Source organism: Vicugna pacos, chromosome 4, assembly GCF_048564905.1.
Source record: "Vicugna pacos chromosome 4, VicPac4, whole genome shotgun sequence".
NCBI lineage: Eukaryota > Metazoa > Chordata > Mammalia > Artiodactyla > Camelidae > Vicugna > Vicugna pacos.
Window position 1 is genome coordinate 68,327,038 of NC_132990.1, and position 24,700 is coordinate 68,351,737.

Here is a 24,700-nt window from a genome sequence, read left to right on the forward strand (position 1 = left end):
ATCTCAGGATGAAAGGCCTGGGCCGCTCCTCAGAAGATAAAGCATTCATCTTTCCTTCCCACTGTTCTTGTACCACGGAGCTCCGAGAATCCTGTCATATCCATCTCTCCCAGGTTCTGTGTTCCTCTCAAAAAGATACCAGTTTACCTGTGTGAAGGCTCTGAGGTGACTTTGTCTCTTGAGGGTTTTTTTTTCATCTTTAGAGCCGTAAGGGGATCCTGACACACACTTTGAAGTCCCGCTTCACACACGCCTGCCAGGAAGTAGCCACGGTTTTTAGATGTGAAACGTCTGTGCTCCAGAGGGACCCGGGTCTGGGGCCCACTGGCAGGACTGGCCCTGAGCAGGCCCTGCGCTGCCCCCGTCCCATTCCCAACATAAGGCGTCAGAGCAGAGGGGCCCAGGCCCCCAGCCCTCTGAGGGGGCACCCATCACCTGCGGCACAGGCCAGGGATCTGAGGCTGCTGGGGGAGAAGCAGCGTCGCCCCGTCTCAGAGCGAGTCCGTGGGCTGTGTCTTCTCTCCTTGGTCACCTGTGGCCTGGCATCTCCCTCCAGTGGGACCAAGGTTGGAGCAGGAGCTTGGGGATCAGACTGGGTTCTGGATCCCACCAGTTTAGCTAGATTCTGGCATACTATGGCGGGTCCCAAAGCCTCAGTCTCCTTACCCACTGAATGCAGGAAAACACGGTAGAGCCTCACCCTACAGCACTGTTGTAGAAATTCATTGAAATAGTGCTTAGAAAGCTCTCAGCAGTGTCTGACACAGAACGCAGGCTTTCTGTGTGTATCTATGCAGACAGCTACCTGGCTAGATAACAGAAAGATACATAGATAGAAAGATACATAGATAGATAGACAGACAGACAGATAATTTTTATTGTCTCTCTTTACACTTTCCCCTTGAATCTGACCTTTCATGGGGACTATTTTTGTTCAGCAAACGTCAGCACCATGATCCTCAACAAACGGCCTCTCCCTGAACTCTGAGCCAGACTTTGGGTCATTAAATCTCGAAAAAGCATTGATGGAGTCCCTGCTAAGTGCCAGGCAAGGCGCTGGAGATGTATGAGGTCCCTTCCTTGCCCCCAGAAAGTTCATAGTCTCTGGGTGGAAAGAATATGTAGACTGATAATTGGGGGTGGGGTGGGGGGAAGCTTGTGCTAAAAGAGCACACAAAATGGGCAATGTTTGAAGCCAGAAGGCAGAGAAGACTTCTGCGGGATGTGGTCCTGAGCAGGACACTGATGGGAGTCCAGGAGTTGGCTGGGCAGAGGAGGCGTGTTCTGAACAGAAGGAAGAGCCGCTGTAGTGCTGGGAGTCAGTTACCGTCCTTCCCGATGACCGTCGGGGTGACCAGGAGGCCGGAGACGGCAGGAGGCCACGTGGGGAAGGTGGTGAGACCTGGTCGTGGAAGATCCTCTACATCGTATGGAACTGGGTCTGGATCTTACTGGGGAGGCCGGTGACCCTCGGACTTTGGCGCACTTAAGAAATCACCCAAGGAGCTTATTTAAAATGCCTGTTCCTCGCATCAAACCCAGCGACTTTGATATTATTGACTATGTAGCCAAGTGATTTTGATGCAGATGCTTCAGGGACCACAATCTTCAAGGATCACATTAGATGATCAAGAACCATGGGAAGGAAGGTGGAGGAGGTAAGGGACGCATGGTGTCTGTGACTCAGAACAGGTCATGAATTCTGTCTCAGAACCACCTCTCGGTCAGCCCCTCCCTGGTAAAAACTACCACTTCCAGAAAACACAGTGTTGTTTCTTTGTAGTCATGACAATTAGCTTAAAAACTTCGTGCTGGGGAGGGTGTGGGGAGAAGGGAGCCGTCCTACACTGCTGGTGGGGATGAAATTTGTGCTGCCACTATGAAAACAGTACGGAGATTCCTTTACAAATTGAAAATAGACTCACCATGTGATCCAGCAATCCCACTCCCGGCCACATATCTGGTGAAAACTCCAATTCAAAAAGATACACGCACCCCAGTGGTCATAGCAGCACTATTTATAGTAGCCAAGACATGGAAGCAGACTAAATGTCCATCCACAGATGAATGGATAATGAAGTTGTGGTGCATATGTATACACATATATATACACAATGGAATACCACTCAGCCATAAAAAAGAATAAAATAATGCCATTTGCAGCAACATGGATGGACCTAGAGATTATCATAGTAAGTGAAGTAAGTCAGACAGAGAAGACAGATACCATATAATATCACTTATATGTGGGATCTCTAAAAAATGACACAAATGAATTTATTTACAAAACAGAAACAGACTCATAGACATAGAAAACAAATTTATGGTTACCAAAGGGGATAAACAGGGGGAGGGGATAAATTAGGAGTTTGAGATTAGCAGATATATATATATATTATTATAATATATTTAATATATTATATATTATATTAAATTAATTAATTAAATAATAATAAATTAATTAAATTAATTAATATATTAAATATTATATAATATACTTAATATATATATATTAGCAGATACACATATATATATATATTTATTTATATATATAATAGATAAACAACAAGTTCCATCTGTATAGCACAGGGAACTATAGTCAATACTTCGCAATAAGCTATAATGAAAAAGAATATATATATATATATATATATATATATATATATGTGTATGTGTGTGTATGAAGGAATCACTGTGCTGTACACCCGAAACTAACACAACATTATAAATCAACTATACTTTCATTAAAAAAATTAAAATTTATAAAAACCTTTTATTCAATTTTCTGTACACATACAACATACATTGGCCACACTAGTATACAATGATTCATTTCTTCTCATTTGGACAAAAGAAAAAAATCCTTAGCCTACTAAACGCAGCCTCTGTGATTTTAAGGAGAACATGTGGTTTCAGAAAATTTCAACTATCAAAACATAGCCTCCAAACATGAAATGAGCCCCAAAGGCCCCAGACTGCAGCGAGTTTCCATCAGATTCCTGTGCTTTATTTTAGGAGAGCCAGGGGTGTTTGTAGCTTCGCTCCCGGCCAAAGCGTGTGTGTGGAAAGTGTGGTGGAGTGCAGGGGGCAGAACGTTACATCAGACGCCAGTGCTACAAAGCAGAGCCGTTTCTGGGGTTACGAGCTCATTCACTCACTCCTTCAACAGTGATTAGTGGGCTCTCTGAACTGGTCCGGGGCCGAGCACCAGGAACACAGGCAAGGTCTCAGGGCAACAGCTCATCAGAACCTGGCGGACAGGAAGAAGACACTCTGGACGGGAACACAAGGCAGGCCCCGGGGACCCACCCTGTGCTCCTCTCCGGCTGTGTGACCAGGACTTCGTTCCCTAAGGCATCTGCCAAATAAGGGGGTGGATCACCGTTCTTTTGGGCAGTAAGGTCCTATGGGTTTGAGTTCAAAATGACGAGCCTAATTCATCAGGAAGATGTTTAATATCTACTGGAGTTAAGAAAACAAGGATGTGTAAGCTTCTGAAAAGATTTCCAATTTTAAGTGATTAAACTGTGGAATTTTGGAGATTAGTGGGATAAGCACCCGTCCTTTGAAAAGAATTCACTTACAGCGACTATTGCATTCCCCAAATGAGAGCAACGGGAGGGTGATCAATAAATAGCAAACTGCAGAATCTGAGCTCTAGAAGAGCTCCTTAAAGATGACCCAGTCTAATTCCATCACCCGCGAAAACTGAGGTCCAGAGAAACCGGCTCTGATGACACAGTAAGTTCAAGGCCACAGAGAAGCAAGCGGGGGTCATAGCTGGACCAGGATGAAACTTGATGCAGGTGTGCCACGTCGCTGTGATTTCCAGATCGTGGAGTAAAACACACAAAAGCAGTAACTGGGCTCAAAAGACAAGAGCAAAGTGTTCAGTTTCTCAAGACGCTTCGCCCCAGGAGCTCTTTAACTCAAATAGTTTGAGGACTTAAGAAAATAGCCCAAAGTGATAATTTGGGGGAAATACAGATACAAACTGGTTCATTTTCTCAGTTACACAATTACTAAAACCACGTTCCACATCTCAAGACAGACCCCTCCAAGACAAAGTTTGTGGGTGGTGATTAACTCAGTTCTACATCCATGGGCCCCTGAGAACTCTGGCCCTCGAGGGCCTCCTGCTGTGGAGACAGGAAGTGGCTGACCAGGGCAGCCATCCATCCAACTGTCATAGAATCCTTGGGACCCTAGATGGCTGCTGTCACAACCTTTGCTTATGGGTTACAGGCATGCCAAGACGTGGACGCCTCAGCCCTCGGGACCCAAGGCCACTTACCCCAGTGTGGACGAGACCCAGACACACCAGGGAGCAGACAGGGCATCCGCTGTGTCGGGTGGACACTGGGCTCTGCCCGTCACCCCTCCATCAACTCGCCTCTCTCACCTCGTGGGTGAATTCAGAACCAATACTACCTCTGCACCCTGCAGGGCGGCGTGGAGGCTTAAGGAGACATGTGCATGTAAGCAAGCAGCATGGCGTCTGGTGCAGAGTCTGATAGGTCTGATAGGACAGTAGGGAGCGAGTCAGAGCTGGGACTGTGTTGTCAGCAAGCCTGGGTTCGAGTCCCAGGTCTGCCACTCAGTCAGATGGTCCTGGCGCTCAATGCATTTCTCTCTGCTTTGATCTTGGCATCTGAAAGCAGGAGCCGTGACACTAACCACACCTCGCAGGGCAATTGTGAGGATCGATGTATACAGAAATGTGTATTTCCTAGCACAGCCTGCCACGTAGCAAGTGCTCATTTAATGTTTTTAGTAGCTGGCAGCCATCAACATTAAATGTATTATCATCTCCCACTGCCCTTCTTCCTAGTAATTGAATTTGTACTCAGCTTTACACAGTAAGGAGGTGGGAGGCACTCAAGCAGGGAAGCAGAGCCAGTGGGTTGGAATCCATCTAATTGCTCGTTTCACTTTATTCTACCATTAATTGGTAACATGGCAAGGTTCAAAGACCTAATGATTAGTATTAGCTTTCCCTGTTGGGTCAGGCCAGCTATCTTCCCACTCCACCTGGCTCAGCCATTCACTAGGAAATTGTCTGAGCGGCAGCTGTCCCATTTGTCAAAGGCAGAGAGTGCTCGGTAATGATCTAATGCGCTCGGGGCAGGGAGCACATGCTAATGGCACCGGGCCACCACATCCTCCGAGCCCCTCGCGGGCGTGCAAAGCTCTCTGGATAGAAACGGAGGAAGCTAAGTGGGGGGGAGAGGTTAAAATTAGATGCTCTATTCCCAGACTTCTTGGTTGAGGGGGAGTCTTACGTCCTCCAGCTTCGTGCTCCCACACCATCTCAGCCTCTGAGATGCAATCCCCCGGTTTCAGATAGAACTAAAATGCCTGCCAACTGTAAACAATAAGATGAATGATGAAAATAGGCCTAGAAACGCTGCAGACAGTCCTCCTGGCGGGTCTTGTGCCGTCAGACTAGCCACCTCCCTCACCCCTCCGTCCAGCTGCCCATTTTCCAGAGGGTTCTTCTGGTCCCCCCACCCTCCCAGCAAAGAAATTCTGGAGCCACCGTGGCTCCTCTCTCGCCATCCTCCTGTGTAGCTTTTCTCAAGGATGTCAGCGCGCTCTGAGGGCCTCCTGTCCCCTCCTTTCTGTATATTCATTTGTCTTATGAGATCTTGAGAGTTGACCTTCATACACCCTGCTTGCACCTGGGCCCCGGAGGTAGGCAGAAGGAGCTTGGCACAAGGGGTGTGTGTGTGTGTGCGTGTGTGAAATACACATAGATACACCTACATATAAAGTTGTCCCTTGAACAACAGGGGGGTTAAGGGTGCCCACCCTCCTAGCTGTCCAAAATCCACATCTGACTTATAGCCGACCCTCTGTATACTAGGTTTCTTCATATCCACAGTTCCTCCTCATCCCTGGATTCATGCAGCACTGTAGTGTTTACTATTGAAAAAAAAATCTGCCTATAAGCAGACCCTTGCAGCTCAAATCTGTGTGGTTCAAGGGTCAACTGTATTATAGGACGACTCTCATTCTGTATTGCACCTGATGTTTTCAGAGATTTAAATATTTGGTTTCCAAGCCCACTGTACTCATCTTTGGAAACACAGGCTTGTTTTCTCCCGCATCTGCACCCCTCCTCGGTCGCAGGCACAGCCTGCGTGTGTACCAGGTTCTCAGGACACATTTGGGTTACACAGTCTTAGGGCAGGATGAGCTTTCATTTCACAAATGGGAAAACCAGGGCCCGGGAGGAAAAGAGGCTTGCCGGGCATCACGCGCCTCCAGAAGCTTCCCTCCCAGACCTCCTCACTGACAGCACGGAGAGCCTGTGCTATTCCAAAGGCTTTCTTAGCAGATCAAAAAGAAAATCTCGTCAAGCCTTTCATAGTAGGATGGCAGGCCGATAGATCTATATAACCCACTTTTTTTTTTCTTTTGGCAAAGAAAATCAAATAATAAGGCTAATTCCCACTGATCCTGAGGATCGGTGAGGTCTGAGTTTACACTTCAAGGGGTTGGAGCTCAGAGAAAAGATGATGTACCATTAAAATGGGAGGCTTGGCAGATACAAAAAAAAAAAAAACAAGCACACACTTCAGGGATTTGCAACTATAAGAGACAGGAAAATCGGTCTCATTAATGACAAAATGCAGATGCTTTTCTTTCTGAGCTGAAAAAAACCCACAGAGTAAATTACACTGGAGCATGTAAAGAGGGATGTGAGAACCCTCTTAAAAATGTATGAAATCTCAAGGAAAAGATTGATCAATTGGCCCCCTTAGCACTGAAAATGTCAGTTAGTTTTTTCCTTTCTCTTGTATCAGACAGGTGGTGATTAATAGGATACAACAGACAGCAGAGGAGGTGGTACTGGTAAAACAGGCACAAAGGGGAAATGATAAAGGAGGGACATAACAAGAATTTAAATCTGAAGGTAAAGAAAGGGAACACGTATGAAATATATTTAGATGGAGCCTATGGACAGGAGGGGATCGGAATGGATACAGGGAAAGAAAAGGCCTTCCTGAGCTGTGATGGTTAAGAGTGAGTAGAGGTTAATAAGAGAATCTTGGAGAATGGGGAAGAAATACATTTTGGGCAGAAGGAACTGAATGTGCAAAGGCCCTGAGGCACAAGGGAGTTGGGCTGGAGGAACTGAGGGAACAATGGAAAGAATACAGATTGGAGGGAGCTCAGGGAACATTAGGAATGATGGAAGAAGAGGCTAGCGATCTGAATCTCTAGACCTAGGGTCTAGAACAGTGGTTTTCAAATTCTGGCATTTCAGAAGTCCTTTATACTTACACTCTATTGACTTATCATAATAGAAATGAAAAGGGACAACTTTAACAAATAATCATTTAAAAATAACAATAAATTCATTACATGTTACTTTATATTAACATGTAATGAATTTTTGTGAAAAATATTTTTTTCCAAAAAAATCACCAAAAACATAGTGAAAAGAGAAGCACTGTGTTACTTTTTTTGCAAATCTCTTCACTGTCTGGCTTAATAAAAGATAATTGGGTTCTCATATCTGTGTCTCCATCATCTGCTGTGATATGTGTACGGTTGAAGTTTATGAAGGGAATCCAGCAGATGCCAAAATCTTGTCAAGTGGTGCTTTCTTAAAGGTCAGTCGCAATGTGGAAGCTGAAATCATATCAATTAATTTCTCATACCATGTTAGGAGAAGCTATCGATCGATCCTGCACTTTGAGTGGACCTTTTCTTTATGCAGAATTTTACAACATCATGCACTGGACATTTGGGAAATGCTCGTTTAAACAGATTTTCCAAACGTTGTTCAATTCATTATATGAAACCAGAAAACTGCATTCATTAATAGGACCACTGATCTCATCAGAAAAAAAATCTTTAAATATTGCAAAGCTGTTAAGCTCATGGTGGCAGATACCGGTTTCCTAAAATTCTAATTTTTGTGTAAAGTTTCTAATTTTATCTTTGGCAGCAAAGGCTATTGGTTGTTTTCCTTGAAATGAGAAACTCACTTCTTTTAGTTTCAAGAAAACGTCTGCCAAACGCCCAAATCTGAATAACTATAGTCTGTCTGCCTATCGTTCCTCCCATGGAAAAAGAACTTTCCAATCATTCCACGACAAAAGGGGCTAGCTCAGCTTGCAACCCAGACAATCACACACAGCAGAAGTGCTTTCAATGGACTTGCAATTTTGGCATACAGAATATGAAAACGAAGCGTATTCAAGGGCTAAAATGGAATTAAATTAATAATCTGTATTGTTTCATCAAGGACTTTCCTAAGTGAACCTCTTTTTTTTTTTTTTTTTTTGGTTTATTTGTTTGAAACCGTGAGCAAGCCCAAGGCAGTGAGGAACACAATGACTACTAATATAGTTTGGTGCCACTGTCTTCAGTAGTGCCAATGAGCCAGCAGTTTTACTCACCACTGCTTTTACACCATCGCTGCAAATGTCCACACGATGAAAAGCAAAGCACATCTTAGTGTTGTGACGGTGACAGAAGTTCTGACCCTGCAGATATCCTGAAAAGATCTTGGCAAACTCTGGGGTTCCAAGGACCTCACTAGTCTAGACTACCTCCCGCAAAGCCTTGTCGGGCATTTAAAATGGTTTTATCTGAAGCCTATGAGGAAATGAAAAGCTAGGGAAGTGTTTTAAGCAGGAACCTCCCCCAGTTAGATTCGAGTTTTGAAAGGATCACTTGGGGCTGCTGTGAGGAGAATAAAATGGATGGAGAAAAGACCAGGCGAGCAGAAAATAAGTTATGAGACTCTAAGAGTTATGCAAACTAGAGATGATGGTGACCAGGACAAGTGGTGCCAGTAGAGATGGAGAGAATGACAGAATCAAGAGCTCTCTGGATGGCGAACTCAAGAGGATTCGCTGAGAGTTCATGGGAAACTCCACGGTTTCTGGCGTAGGTTCCTGGATGAACTGAGAAAAGAGCTCAGAGAAGTCAAGCCCGAAATGCACCAAGCACGGTGCCTGGCTCCCAGTGAGAGCTGGGTGGGAACCAGCTCCCCAGGCCTGGACAGACGGTCCGAGTCTCAAAAGGTCTCGAGGAACACTGACCCCTACTGGCTGTTCTGAGAAAAGCAGCCTCAGGTAGTCACTTAACCAGGGACCCGCTGAGACTAATTACCATTAGAAAGAGATCCCGACACAAAGGGGCTTTGACCAACCGACTTAGAGAACCGAAGAGGCTGGAGAGAGGAAGACAGTGTTGGAACAGGAAGAGAAAACCTCAAACGGGACTTAGAGTAAGATCTCCATTGCCTGGACCTACCTGGGCAGGTGCTGCTGGGTAAGCTGCAAAAGTCAAAGCTACCCAACCATTACAGGCTGACAAGAGGATATCTAATCCAGACCATTAGTATCAAGTTGGCTTTGGAAAGACAAGAGGCAAGATCCCACTTCTCTTCTGCCCTCTGAGGGCCCAGACACTGCGTTTCTAAGGCCTCCAACTCCAGCACGTGCCTGTAAGTAGGGGGTCCCACGGGCTCCGAGTCCTCTGGGACTTGAGCCAAGCTGCCCTCACCCAGGACTAACGGACAGGCCATGGCTCCCTCCTTTCCTTCCCAGAGCAGGCTCGTTGTAGAAACTTGGAATAGACAGAAGAGCTTCAAGAAAAAATTAAAATGATGTATAATCTTACAGGGTCATCACTTCAGTGTGTTTCCTTCTGATACATTCTATGCACATATAGCGTACATTTTTAAATAAATTGGTGCTGTATGCAAATAGTTTTGAAACATTTACTACATCATCCCATAGACGTTTAAATACATACCAGTAACACCTAAACATTATTTAATGATATTTGCAATCCTTTCTCTACTCCTTCCTCTTCAGACCCACTAGGCTGTTTCTGTGGGTGTTCTGTCTGATTTTCAATTCCTGTAACAACACCTTTAAATGCCAATAAGAATCTGGGTTTAAACCATCGCAGAGAATGACATTCCCTTCCATCTGCATGATGTTTTACATTTATCAAATCTCTTTTACATACACTAATAAAAACCCCAACATTTTAATGATATTCTACTAAATGTTTCCGCATGCTCGTAGAACATCTGTCAAATAGTAATAATAATCCATCTCATAAAGCAATTGTGAGGATCAGATGGGAAAATGGACATGGATAACAAGAGCAGCTATTTCTGATTGGTTCTCACTATGTGCCCGACACCGTGTTCAGCATTTTACATCACGTGCTCTCCAATGTGCTTCATGAAGGAAACACTATTGTCTTCCCACTTTAATAGAAAAGGTTAACAGGGTGCTTTAAAAAAAATTAAGTAACTTGTTAACTTGAGAATGGTGACACAGTTAATAATTGATGGGGCCAGATTTTTAATCCAGATTCACCCGGGCTCTTCTGCACTCCTTAAAATCACTTCTGTGCAAGGGATTTGCAGAGAATGAGCACTAATTGCATGACAAATTCTTGAAGTCCAGGGACAAACCCTTCCCCCACCCTACTCTATCAGCATACAGCAGTTGCTTAATAAATGTAAGCCAGTGGAAGCAAAAGATAGACTCAGTGTGAAAGACATGAAGAGATGTCCCTCCCTGAAGAAAGACAAGGCAAACCACAAAATCCTGAAACGAGTATATTTAAAATAATTAAAATGTCAAACAAAGGGCACAAAACCCTAAGGGAAGAAGAATGATTAGGAAAGAAAAAAATAAATAAATTTAAGAAAAGAACCAAAGGGAATACCTGGAAACAAATCCAGTATAGATGAAAAATAATATATCATTAGCAGAGATTATCCCAGGGTTGCAGATGGTATAAAATAACCTGATAAAAGATGGCGACCAAACCCCACAGCTGACATCATACTAAGTGGTGAAATGTTAGAGGCATTCCCTTTAAAATCAGAAACAGGACAAGCTGTCCATGATCCTTAAAGCAAAAAGACATTTAAAGAGAAATAAAAAAAGTATTAGGATTAGAAAGAGGTAAAACTATCAGTCTTAGCAAACAAATAGCGACTAATAAATCCTACTATATAAAATGGAAAGCTTCTGTTTATTAAAAGGCAAACTAAAATAAGCTAAAAGACAAATTACAGCTTGAATGACCATAGATATAACCCATATAACCATCAAAGGGCTCTTTATCCAAGATAAATAAAGCATTGGTACAAATCAGTAAGAAAACAGAAATGGCAAAGCATGTTAAGAGGTAATTCGTAGAGGAAGCAATCCAAATGGCCAAAGTCTGTGACAAGATGATCAATCTCATGAATGATCACAGGGGTGCAAGTTAAAACAGCAGGGCACCGTTTAATCTGTATCAGATCGGCAAACGTTAATAAAGTTTAATGACCAAGTGTCGACAAGGATGCTGGACGTGGAAATACTCATAGAAACTGAGTGAGCGTATAAGTTAGTGCTGTCACTTTCGGGAATAATTGGTCAATATTCATTCTTTCAACAAATGTTCATTGAGTCTTTGCCAGGCACTGCTATAGGTGCCCAGGATATAGCAGCAAACCAAACAGATAAAGTCTGATGTTAGAGAATAACCAGTAACACAGAAGGCGCCCTTTCCTGCTTCTAGGTGCCAACCCCAGGGACATTCTTGCCCGTACGCGGTGGTGCTCACTGCAGCACTGCCTGTCACAGCAGACGTGAGAAGCAAGCTGGCTTTTCCTTAGTTTACAAGTAAACGAACAAGGAAGGGACCAGATAAACTGTGGTTTATTATATGAAATATTACACAGCAGTTAAAATAAATAACGTGCATCCAGCACAGACCCAAATTCATCATATGGAATAAATATCAGAAACATTACATTCAACAAAAAGGCTGGTTGCCAAAGCACACATGTACAGTGGTGTATCCTGTATATAAAAATTGATATTTAAAATAATCACACGTACTATTTACAAATACACACACACGCAGTGAAAGTCAAAGATCACAGTAGTTCTTGGGGGCAAGGGAGGGGCAGAGCTGGAGAAGAAAGGATGCCCTACCTGTAAATGATTTCTGTTTTTAAAAAAAGAGAACGAGGGATCCGAAGTAGATGAGACAGAATTGTTACAACTGCAGAATCGTGCATAAATACCTGTAATGTAGTTTTCTGAATTCTTAAAATGTTTCATGATCAAAATAATTTTTTAAAATTTTGTAATAGGAAAAAACAAAAGAAATTTTCAGCCCTGGGTCAAGCAAAAAGGAAATCCCAGGTGTTCCCACGCCAGCCCAGCCTGCGCACTGCAGGTCAGGCAACTCCCAGGCAGACGCAGTGACAGCTCTGAAAACTGTTTCATCAGTCTGGGCTCTCCTTTTGCTCAGCACGGGGAGGATGAGGGAGCAGCAGGCAGAGGGAGGCAGGGAAGTGAGCTGGTGGGACGAGAGATGAGTGCACCTCTTGTACCAGCTGAAAAGGTAACTTGTCCAGAAGGGACGCATGCCTTCCCTCCTCCACCCTTCCAAGCAGCCTGGCTCGCTTTCCTTCCTCACTGGGACCTGACAATCCGACTCATTCTCAGGTTTTTCAGCGACAACACAGGTCAAGTATTTAATCCGGTCTCTCGGAGCACAGCTTACCAGCGAAGAGCTTGTAATAGCTATGTTAGATTTCCTGAATATGTGTTTGATTGATGGTTTAAGCCTTATTTCTAAATTACATGAAAATTGTACACTCATGGGAAATCTGCAGCCTCGTCCCTCATCCTCACTCCCTATTCCCCATCCCTCCCTCCCTTGGAGTTCTAACCCTCTGTGATCTGTGACCTCCTCTCTCTTTCCTGATTTATCCCCCTCCATTCGCCCACACCCCAGTAGCCACGCCAGGAGAAGTAAATGCTTCTCCAAACTGTCCCCAGGGTCAACGCCCGATTCAGATCTCTTCCCCTCTCCCTGGACCACTGCAACATTCTCCTAGCTGGCCTCCTGCTAGATTGGCATCCTCCCCTTTTCCTCCTGGCATCCTTCAAGGATGCCTCAGATGTCCCCTTCTCTGGAGATGCTTCCTGACTTGCTTGGCAGAGGGAGTCCCTTTCCCCACTGAGATCTGACAGCACTTGAACTATCAAGTATTTATCACCTTGAGTTGATTTCACTGTTTCCAGTCTCCCTCCAGTTGCAGACCCTGAGCTGCCTGAGGACAGGGGCCAGACCTTACTCCTCTCTGGACACCCTGTGTCACCGCAAGGTATGGAGCAGTCTATTCTTTTTCTAGTTCATGTAAACTGGAAATATAATTTTAATTAGATTACTGACTTCTTAAAAGGTGATTCATCATCAAACCCAGGAATGTTGGCTAAAGGTGGCAGGTAAGCTGGAATCTCCCCAGAACCCCAGTTACTGCAGGAGCGAGCTATATTTGGGAACCAATTAATCTTGCAATGTTGAAAATTAAGGCATTTAAGATTCTGTTGTTCCCACTCATTTTTCCCCAGGAAAACATCTGAACTCTGCCAAGCCTGTCATTATCTTACTCGTGTGCTCAGAAGAGCTCTCATGGAAGGGGGACCTGCATACAACGGAGGCTCATGCCTTACTTTCTAAAATTGCAATTCATTTTGAGAAACTTTCAAGTCAAGCCAAAGCCATCACAAAAGAGAGCCCCGGATTTTAGAACGTGCCGTTTGCATTGGCTTTTACAGGAAATGGAGGTGGACGCTGCTGTCTTCCTCTGCTCTCTTCTCGAGGTCTCCAGGCCCTGCCTGGAGGACCTCATCTTCTGCAACAGCTCCTGATGTGCCATGACATCAGAGCGACGATGACAAGGGTGATGACAGGCGATGTTTATCAAGGCACCCTGTCCAAATCTGTAGTGTGTAGCTATTTTTTTAAAATTACAGCATGTCATTTATGGAATTTGAATATACAGGCACACAAAACCCATTTCACAAGGTTGCAAACATACTAGGGGTCCCCAAGTTAAACCCAGATGAAACTGAGGCTCGGTGAGGCTAAGTCCCGGCCACTTGGCTGACCGAGCAGAGTTTACACCACTGTGGTCTGGCTTCCCAGCCCGTGTTAAAATGTCTCTCCTCTCATGTCTTTGACAGCCTCTAGACTCATTCCACCGGCAATTCCCTCAGGTAACTTAAAGTCAACCTGTCCTAACCTGGACTTCTTTTCTTCCCCTGAGATCTATTCTCCCAGCGGCGTTCCTGACCTAAATTAATTGTTTTACCCTCAACTCCAGTGTGAGTCCTCCAGCATCACACATCCCATCCCAGGGCCCCCTGACCTGCTGAGTCAAGCCAAGAAGGGTCTCTCTGGCTGATTCCCTTCTCTCCAGCTCCACTACCAAATGCCTTGGGTCAAGGCGCTCATTTCTCAACTGTCAACTGGTCCCCTGTCTTCTAGCTAGACCTCAGTGTTCCAGTCCATCCTGGGGGCTGTCCCCCAAGGGGTATGTGTGTGATATAGGTCAGCAGCCCCATCCTCCCAGTCTCCCCCGCTCATCTCCTGCCACCTTCCCACTCCCCCCTCCCCCCTGGTTCCTGATCTGTGCTTTGCCCGAATGCAGTGTCTGCTGTCACACTTTCTGGCCTTTGCACACATAGCTCCCTCTGCCCACTACTTTGTTTCTCTTCCTGAAGAGCTTTCCCCCTTCTGCAGGACCCAGGCTAGTGCCCTCTCATCCGAGAAGGTGCATCCAGGTACCTCCAGCCTCTGAACCGTCCAGGGTTCCCAGAGCCTTTCCCATCTGTGCTACAGAACTAAGTTAAAGGTTTGTTGAATTCATAAATGAAATAAGACCTCTGTGGATTGATTCTATAATCCTGCCCACCTCTTTTTTCATGTCTGATCAAAGAATATAAAAATCTACCCTCATATAATAAAAATGTAAAGAGAATTTAGGATGAATCACGGTTGGCGCTTGGCTTTGGCGGAGCTGAGCATCTGGCATGTGAGGTCGCGTGAGCAGAGATGAAAATCCTAGTCACGTGACTGTCACCAGGGTGAAATGAGATGACACGTGGAAAGCACCCTGTGTGATCCTGAGTCACCCCTTCTACCAGGGAAGTGTGAATTAGCAAGTCACTTAACTAGTGAATGAGTCCAGCTGATAATGAACAATCGGTCCCTTTCTGCCTCATTATAAGCAGCAGTCAGTTTAAGGACGCACAAACATCTCTGGAAGTGGTCCTCACGAAGTCAGGGGCCAACTCCATTGTATTAATTGTGGGTTTTTCTCTTCCTTTTCAAAGACGGGGCTGGAGCCACCCGGCTCTCCTTCTTAGGTATACGGACGGTAACAGAGACGAATTCATACACGAAATGAGACCTCTCTGGGCTGATTCCATGGGCACAGGAACGTCCCCCCACTCCCCCGAAACCCTCACTGCACCCACTTGTTGAGGCTCAAATTATTTTCCGAGGAGGCAAACACCTTCTCCTTCACAATGAAAGCCGACTGGCGCCTCAGCAAAGGACAAACTGCCGCATCTCACAGATTTCCATGTCGCACAAGAAAAGTCAGAATAGTCAATGTGAAACCTTCAAATGCCCAGAAGCCAGAGTCTATCTATGTGTTGAAGCGTCTGTCTCCCCGCTGCACAGAGAGCACCTGGGAGAAAGGACAACGTGTCCTGCCCCCATCGATGTCCCATCACCAAGCTCACTGGCACCAAAGCACTTTTTCTCCACTTTTTCTTTGTGTGCTTATTGAATGTCTGCCCCTCCTCTAGGACGCAAGTTCCACAAGAACAGAGCTCACGGGGGCGGGGCGAGGGGGAGGGGCTGCTTCTCAGCTCCACCCTCTTCCCTAGAATCGCGTCCGACCTTCCCGCACCCAGGAGCTGCTCAGAAACATGTTTGCAGAATAAATGAATGAACGATTCTATAAGCCCGCCCATCTCTTTTTTTCCGTGTCTGATCAAAGAATAAAAATCCACCTTCATATAATAAAAATATAAACAGATAACAGTGAGAGAGTTAAAAACAAACAAACACCAAGTTAATGTGATGTTTAGAAATCTGGAATCAAAGCGACTCCATGTCGTTGTCCTGCAAGGAGGAACAAACTATGACCAAATTATCAGAAATGATAAATAAGCCTAGAAAGGCTGGTTACACCGTAAATTACCACTGGAGAACTGAACTCCTGCCTGTGGGGTAGTTTGAGAATCCGGAACGTCATTGCTGTAATAGGGAAATACTGCACTTGTTCCTTTAAGTGAAACCAAATGGAATGACAGTAGTCCAGGGAAAGTATCAGTGGTACTGAATCTACATCTGTACTGTATTTTTAAGCTCTGTTTTTAAAATGATTTACATTGTTTTCCAGGTGCTATTTGGCTCAAATACAAATTCCTACGTCATCAAACGTGGTCAGTAAAACACAGGCAAGTGGATATTAATGAGCACATCCCAGGGAAGAGGCAGCAGCAGAGAACGTGGCCGAGGGCCCAGCCTAGGGCTGAACTTGACCCATCCTGGCTGTGTGACCTTGGGTAGTGACTCAGTTCTCGGAGACCAGATTTCCTCTTCTGGGAAAACAGTGTCTGCAAAGATCCCGTGTGAATTCCACCAGACCAGGACATCTGCAGAGCACCCAGCCCTGCCTCTGGCGCCAGAAATAGTCATAGTAACACATAACAGTGACAATGACAACAATCTGACAACAATCTCAGAGAAATGTGGCAGCAGCAAAGAGCCGGATGTGCTTGTGCTCAGGGTGGGAAAAAAAAATTACCATTAGGGTTTCCTCATTGAAAAATTGGTAATTTTAGCAGCACGATCTGGAGGCCCGTGGTTTAACAGGCAACTCATCAGAAACTGTTGCTCCCTGGGCTCTGACTGGCACCTGCTTTTTAAAGTGCGCACACAGAGGGGAGGCGGGTGTCAGGGGCAGTTGTGGATCAGGCTGTCTCTGGAAAATGCAGCTGGAAAACAAACCCCAGGTGATGTCTTTTAATAAAATCTTCTCTGAAAAATGCTTGGGTTAATAATTGGAACAGAGGAGGGCTTCTGAGGTCCCATCAGTTTAATTCCACCCTGCACCAGACTATTCCTGCCAGTCTGGGCTGTGAAAATAATGGAAGCAATAATTAAAGGTAAATTATGCAAATGAAGGAAGGGCAGGAACACCAGATTGGGGAGTGGGGGAGTAGTGGGAGGGAGCTGTTCCGAAGGATGAGTGATTCGAGCTGATCTGTTCCACGCACCAACCATGAATGGTTCTCATCACAGTCCCTGCTCTCCCTGCCCTGGTGTGTCTGCGGGGTCCTCCCCTTCGCCCACAGGGCAAGTCAAAAGCTCCTTGGCCTGGCATTCAAGGCCCTTTATAATCTGACCACTGCCAACAATTCTACCTCATCCCCTCTGCTTCTTACACACCCTGCCCCCTCCGTCCCTACTAACAATTCTCCCAAACTCCCCCTAAATTTAATGTTTCCATTTAGGATAATAGGGGAGAGAAAAATTATTCAAAAAGTCAATGTCTAAGTCCTTTAAAGAAAGCAGTCCACAACTAACACCGTGAGGAGCAAGTCCTGTCCGAGGAACTGATCTCCCTGTGGAATTTCTAGAAATTACAAAAACATTCTGCTTATCGGCTCCCCCAGAAATTCGGGATTAAACCCAAAGTTGGGGGGGGTCCAGGCACAGGGAAGTCTGGGGAACCACCGTTTTAGGTGTTTGCCCGAGTGCCCAGCAGCCTGCTGTGATCACTGTGTCACTGGCTTGGGCCCCCAAAGCACTGGCATTTGGGACCCCTGACCTATGCCACCGTGTCCTCACCATCACCCGCGGTGTGGTCATTTTTACCTCGGTTTGTATGAAGACACTCGGGTCAAGTAGCCTGTCTGGGGTAGCCCAGCTCTCAAGTGGGATAAATGAGGACGAAAGCCAGACCCTCCCAGGTCTGATGGCCCCGTGTCCCCTCTACCTACAATACTGTCCTCTGCGGTGGGGAGCTCAGATCTCAGGAATCTTCCAAGCTGGTTGTCACAAACCACCAAGAGCTTGAAATGAATTGTCGTAGGAATGTTTACACCACGGAAATAGGCAAACACTGACAACTGGGGTTTTGTCTGTCTGTTTTGTTCTGTTCTGGGTTTTGAGAGCCAGATTACCAGCCCCTCCTTAACTCTAGGGCACCAAGCAAAGAAGGGGGAAAAAGTCAAATTATGTTCCTTTGATTTTAGGAAGCAGGCACTTTGGAAAGATTTCAACTGCAAACAGTTAAAATTGAAAACGTTTTTTGAGTTTGAAGTCATAAACCTCAAGTATATGGAAAACAAACATCTGTAATTCTTATTCAGATGCCACATGGGTAGCAGCGCATTGTAAATGCTGCTATTTGCTGGGTGCACTGGACTTACAGTCACTCAGCAGCAGTAAAAAAGAAAATACAAGCTGTGGAACGAGGTGTCTGGAGTGCTCCCTGTCTCCGCCAGCAGAGACACAACAGAAAACGTTTTCTGAAACGAGCCATCCATCCGGCAGCCCTGTCTCTGCCTTAGCTGCTCAATGTGCGAACTTCCAATATTGAAACACTGGATCGGAGCCCCCTCTTAAGGAATCACAGGAGGGACTAACAGAAGTTACCTGCCCCCCGTGGTCTCCTGCCACCACTGCTGAGCTCAGCTGCGCGCGGTCCCCACTGAACAAAGATCCGCCGCCTTTTCCCCTCGCAGCGGGTCCCTCTATCAGCACTGCTCGATAGCTAGGAAGCCTCGTTACGCTGGTACCGTGCTCACAGAGGATGAAGGAGATTGCAAATTGAAAAGGAGTAAACGAAGCTGCTGTTTACTGGGTGCCTGCTTTCACAGCCAGGCAGTGAGCTAGTCCTTCTCATACACGGTCCTAGGATGGACGTTTATTGAATGACTATCACATGTCAAGCCCTATCCCGTTTAATTACCTTATTTAATCCTTAGGTACATTATCTCACTGAATCCTCTCAACTATCCAACAAGGCAGCTACGATTACCCCCATTTTACAGACAAGAAAATCGAGGCTGAGGTAGCCACAGTCCCTCCCTTAAGTTAGTTCATCCTGAATGTGGCAAGGGCAGAACTGGAAACCAGAGCTATGATTCCGGGGCAGCTATCTGCACAGGCACACCTCGCTTTATTGCCCTTCGCAGACACTGTGTTTTTCCCAAACTGAAGGTTTGGGGCAACCCTGCATCGAGCAAGTCTATTGGTACCATTTTTCCAACAGCATTTGCTCTCCTCATGTCTCTGTGTCACGTTTTGGTAATTCTCACAATAGTTCAAGCTTTTTCACGATTACTGTACTTGTTATGGTGATCTGTGATGAGTGGTACTTGAGGTGACTTCTGCAGCTCCCTGAAGGCTCAGGGGATGGTTAGCCTTTTTCAGTAATGAAGTATTTTTTCTTAATTGAGATAAACGCACTGGTTTTAAAGACATAATGCTACTGCACACTTAACAGATGCCAGTACAATGTAAAAGTACCTTTTATATACACTGGAAAACCAAAAAATTTGTCTGACTCTCCTGATTGCAATGTTCACTTTATTTCGGTGGTCTGGAACTAAACCTGCAACATCTCCGAGGTCTGCCTGTACTGAGAAATGGAATACTCCTTGCAGGAAGGGAACTGTCACTGACTTAAACTCTGGTCCTCGTTTATTTAATATTTGCCCCCAAACAGTGCACCTCAATATTATACTGATGGAGAAAATGGTTTTATGTTTGTTTCTGTAATCTGCCAAGTTATAGTAATTATGTATGGTAGCAACTGCTCATTGAGTGATGTCTAGCATGTCTGAGAACGCTAACAGTCGGTGAGCCCTTCCATTGCCCGGCACTGGACTAAACAAGCATTTAACAGCGATCCCCACAATAACTGTAAATGGTAGGTAGCATCCCAGTTTACAGATACAGAAACTGAGGCTTGAAGTGCAACTTGCCCGAAGTCATAGAGCTAGGAAGAGGCAGAACCGTCGTTCCTCACAGAGACACTCAGGATTGCAGAATCCACATCCTGAACTCTGACTGCAAGCAGCGGGGCTGTGGCATCCTGTGGAGTGAGTTTGACTATTCCTGAGTGGATGACACCGCAGGACCACCCAGGAGCGGGTGGGGCACTGCTTTCTGAGTCCCTTGCTGCCTGCACGAAGTTAGCACAGACACTACATGGTACAGGAGCAGGAATGGGACCTAATAATTCAAGCTGAGGGCTGATTCCCTGGGGTCCAAATGTGTCTCCCCGAGTCACAGGACTAGACATTTCTCACCAAGAGCATAGCTGCCCCAGAAATATGGACTTTCACAGGTGAGACTGACCCACAGCCTCCCATCCAATGCCACCATCCCCATTACAATCCTGAGTCGGATGCTCTGCCTTCTGGGCCATCTCACCAGACTGCGTTTAGGATTAAATGAGATTTACGTAGAGTGCTTCAGCCAATGACTGCCACACTGGGTAGCAGTAATTAACACATTTAATCTCTTCTTCATTCATTCACCCAATACATTTTAACCTGGAGCCTACCATGTAGTAGGCTCGAAGGATAAGATGCAAATTCGTATTTCAGGGCCAGTTTTGTGGGGCAACGCACTGACTCATTAAACCAATCAACAAACATTTACCATTAGGCTATGACAGAGACACGCTCACTAGTTACTGCAGTGAAATGACAGTGAGCATAATTAACACTTTTCATGATGTTTCAATGGTTCATACAGTGCTTTCACACTTGTTATTGGATCACTGCATGAAAAGGAGATTCGGATGAGTCAAAGGACCTGCCTGGGGCCACACAGCAAGTGCACAAATTTGGTTCCAATCTGGGTCTCTGCCGCCCAAGCCTGGACTCTCTCTTTTACCTCCTGTCTTACTTACCTGGCTCTGCGTGGGCTCTCCAGTGACAGACAGCAGGGACCCCAGCAGCCCTGTTCCACTTTGGAAAACCTTGATTACCAGAAGGCTTTTGCTAAGATTTATCCAAAGCCTGCCTTCCGGTACATTCCCTCTGTTAATCTTAGCTCTTCCCTGCGGAGCCCTACTGAATAAATGTGCTCCCCCTGAAAAGGACCTTCCTACGAGTGAGGACAGTTACCAGTCTTCCCCAAGCCTTCTGTGCCCCAGGCTGCATTCGCTGGAGTGAGTTCTTCCTGTTGTGACAAAGCTGAGGATTCCTCCTCAGTCTGATCTCGTCCCTTCCCATCCAGGCAGCCTCTTCTGAGTCTGCGCCTTGTGCTGGTGCCGGAACCGTCTGTGTGAGGGTCATTCCTGGCCCGCCGGGAGCTGGGCAGTACTGATAACTACACCACCGCTGCTCTCCCCGAGGGCCCCAGGCTCCAGGCACTGCTGCGGGCCCGTCTTACTTACTAGCTCAGCCATGCAAGGTGGACGCTACGGATTCATTCCCACCCCTGGACCTGGAAAAGGGGAGCAGCTCATAAATTTTTTCAGAATTGAACGAAACTCAGTGATTCATCCTCGCACCTCATGCCAAGAGGGCGTCTGCTCTCCACCAGAGCAAAGGGTCTTCCCTGGGGACAGAGTATGTGACACGGGTCTTCCCAGCAATGCTCAAGTACTCCCTGGTCCAGGGAGAAAGATGAATGTTACTTAAGAAACTAAATAAAACTGAAAATGCGGCTGCACTAGATATTAGCAATGACAGTTGCGCAAAAAGTGGGCAACTACTTGCTGGTTCCAGCCCAGGGTCTCTCAAAAGCCCCCTTCCAGGTTTTAGGTTGTCACCCAGGCTCCCGACAAAGAGTCCAAGGGCTCTGGAATGAGCCAAACCTGCTCTAAATTCCGACTCTGCCAAGTCGTTGGGCAAATGTCATCACGGTGAAATGCAGATGATAAAAACCTCATAGGGTGAGGGTCAACATTAAACAAGGAAGTTGCTGGCGACTCCATAAATGTGATGCTGATGGTGATGATGGAGGAGGACAAAGAGGAGGCAGAGGGAAACTCACCAGATTCCGTCCCCCGCCACCACCTCCCTGGTTTTTTCCCCCGAGGGCACTTCAAGGACACAGGGCAAACGGAGCTGTCCCTCGAAGCCTGATGGCAGAATATTGGCTTGAGAATGCTCCGGGCCTGGGTCAAACCCCTACTAATGATTTTCCAGCATAAATTAAATGGAGTGAATACTTTCTAATGGCTGCTACAGAATTACATGGCAGTTTCCTGGAGGATCGACAAAAATAGCTGAAATTGGAGGAATGGTCATTCTGATGCACGGAAGCTTCTCATTAATTTAATTTCTTCCTCCTTTCTGCCTTGTGGATCTGCTTTGCAAGAGCTGATCGAAAAGAGATGCATGGCAAGCCAGCCAGTACCCCAGCCTAGCTCAGCAAGCCTGAATGAGGAGCACCAGCAGTATGGGCACGGCAGGTGGAATGCAGTGTTACAATGATACCACCACCATCGGTGAGGCCACTTCTTTATCTTTATATATAATTGTAGAACTTACAAAGGACATTTATAGACATCCTCTCTTTTGACTTTTTCTATTCTTTACTGAGCGCGTATCACGTGCCTGGCGTTCTAGCGGATTATCTCGCGTGACTTTCACAAAGACCTATTTCTTGTCACTTCTATTGTACAGGTGAGGTTTAGCAAAGTGGGGGAATCCCTCTAGGATCACACAGCCTGTAAATGGAGACTAGCTTTGAAACCTGGGTCTGTCAGACTCTGAAGCTGGTTCTTTTAACCCCTGCTACTCTGCTTCCTCTCAGGGAAGTGTGATTGCAGTTCTTTTTCGGCTGGGGGGGTGAGGTGTGGGGAAGGCCAGAGAGACCCTGTTTCCCCACCCTTGGTGTTTCCTTCCATGTGACAAGATTGACTTAGGGTAATATTTTTGGCCTCTCTCTGCCCCAGCCTTGCTCTATCCCTGAGGAAATTAAATGCCTTTTTGGATTGGTGAATTTGGAGGGAGAGATGGATAAAAGCTCAGCCCTTCCTCCCTTCCTCTTGGGAGCACAGGTTCAGTGCTCCCCAGGGGCTGGTGCTGGTTCCCCAGTCCTGCGTGCCGGGTAGTGGTGGGGCTGCTGTGTGCTCGAGTCTCACTCTGGATTCAACATCAGGGGGCTCATTTGCCCGTGGACATAGGAAACATTCTCAGCATTACTTTTTCCACAATCAACGTGCTGTTTTGACTCTTACCCTCTTTATTCCTCTGTCTTATTCTCAATTATTTCAGAACTTAGGTAGAAAAGAGGGCAGCTGATTGGGCCTCCTTTGAGAGCTCTAATGATTATGATCCCCATTTTACAGACAAGGCTCAGAAAAAAGCAGAGCTCTTTGCTAAAGAAAAGATAGCTTACAGCTCAGTGCATATGTGATAAATAGCCCAAAACATTATTCACTATAGGAATGTAATTCTTTTAATTCAGATTAAGGCATATAGTATATGGAGGGGGGAAAATGGGAGAATGCGGTGATATTACTAAAAATAACTCAAACGTGAGACAAACTAAAAGAGAAAGCGCAACTTCAAATGACTGCCTCATCAATAGGGAAAATCCTATGCTCCTACCAATTCTGAGATAATACATAAAGCAACTTGAATGCCATTAAGAGCCTGGCATAGAAAATTAACCAAAGCATTTCTCAACTACTAAGACGGAGCCAAGAACCAGTTTATGGAGACCCTCTCCAAAAAAAAATAGCCAATAATAAGCCTTAAGTGGGAATAATCAAGCTCAAAAACTAAGCACTCTTTTGGGAGCCACCTTGGAATTTAGAATTCATCCAGAGATTTCCCTGCTGCTGGAATTCTACCAAAAATGCCTGAGACTTATTGCTATTATTATTAATAATTGAGCTAACAGAGAACAGAAAGGGTTCTCAGCAATCAAGTTCAGTCCCTCAGTGAAGAGAGGAAGAAAGGCCAGATGACAGAGCTGGGTGGAGGAGCCACGCTGAATACCTTCGCACCCAGAGGCCCCACATGGTGCCTGGCCCACAGCGTGTGGGAGAGAAGCAAGTCAGTTACAGAGCCAATACCTGGGTCTCCCACACCAGCATCCTTCCCCTTCTTATGCTGTGTTGCCCTCAGTGATATCTGTCTGTCCACCACACCGACACCATGCATTCACACTGATACCTTATCACAGACCACGTCAACAGGCTTCTGAGACCAGAAGAAAGATTTCCCACAAACAGCTGAGAGATTTAAGATTTAAACCGAGGGAAACACCGGGCCACAGCTACACTAGCCCAGCACAGAGATGAGCACCATTCTACACCCTGATGACGAGCACTGGTTCCCAGTTTCAAAGATGCTAGCAATGAACTTGGGCAGAGGTAAATGCAGAGCCAGGTAATGTCACCCTCACGAAGCACCCAGATTATAATAACGCCAAAAAATGGCCTTCAGTATCAGAACTATTTTTAGAAATACAATCCTGTTTTCTCGTCTTCAAACTAATTAATGTTCACAACCACGACTAAAGTGTCTCTTCTGAATGCAATGGAGAAGCACATCATACTGGTTGGAAGCAAGTAGCTGGATAGTGAGAGACTGTCAGAAACACGTTTAGTGCAAGCGCACACACTCCAGATGATAAACACAACTTCCAATTAAGCCGTCCTCAAATATCTGGCACCTAATACCTAGTGGTGTAAAAGCAACTGGCAAAATGTGCAGAGTCTAAGGATTTCTAAAGGATGAAATCTCTCTTTTTATTTTTTATATCTCTCTTTCTAAAAGTAATAAATCACATGCACTTAGAGAATCGCCACATTCTGGCACCACAGGAAGTCTAGAGATAAACTAACCGCAGCTCAGAG

At 45.7% G+C, this 24,700-nt stretch overlaps 1 protein-coding gene and 1 long non-coding RNA gene across 9 annotated transcripts in view; one reads left to right on the top strand and one right to left on the bottom strand.

Moving 5' to 3' along the window:
• Positions 1-24,700, bottom strand: part of TTLL11 (tubulin tyrosine ligase like 11) — a 227,283-nt gene that overhangs the window by 85,432 nt on the left and 117,151 nt on the right. Inside the window, exon 7 of one of the 8 annotated variants that reach the window (XM_072960067.1) lies at positions 2,870-3,250. The exons of the other annotated variants lie outside the window; for them this stretch is intronic. Coding sequence (XP_072816168.1) covers positions 3,244-3,250 — 7 coding nt within the window. The 3' untranslated portion in view covers positions 2,870-3,243. Of the gene's footprint in view, positions 1-2,869; positions 3,251-24,700 lie in introns of those variants that run through there. 8 annotated transcript variants of the gene reach the window in all.
• On the top strand, positions 3,926-16,819 carry LOC140696157 (uncharacterized). Its single transcript, XR_012072254.1, has 3 exons — positions 3,926-4,478; positions 13,091-13,162; positions 16,256-16,819. It is a non-coding gene; the product is annotated as an uncharacterized lncRNA (long non-coding RNA).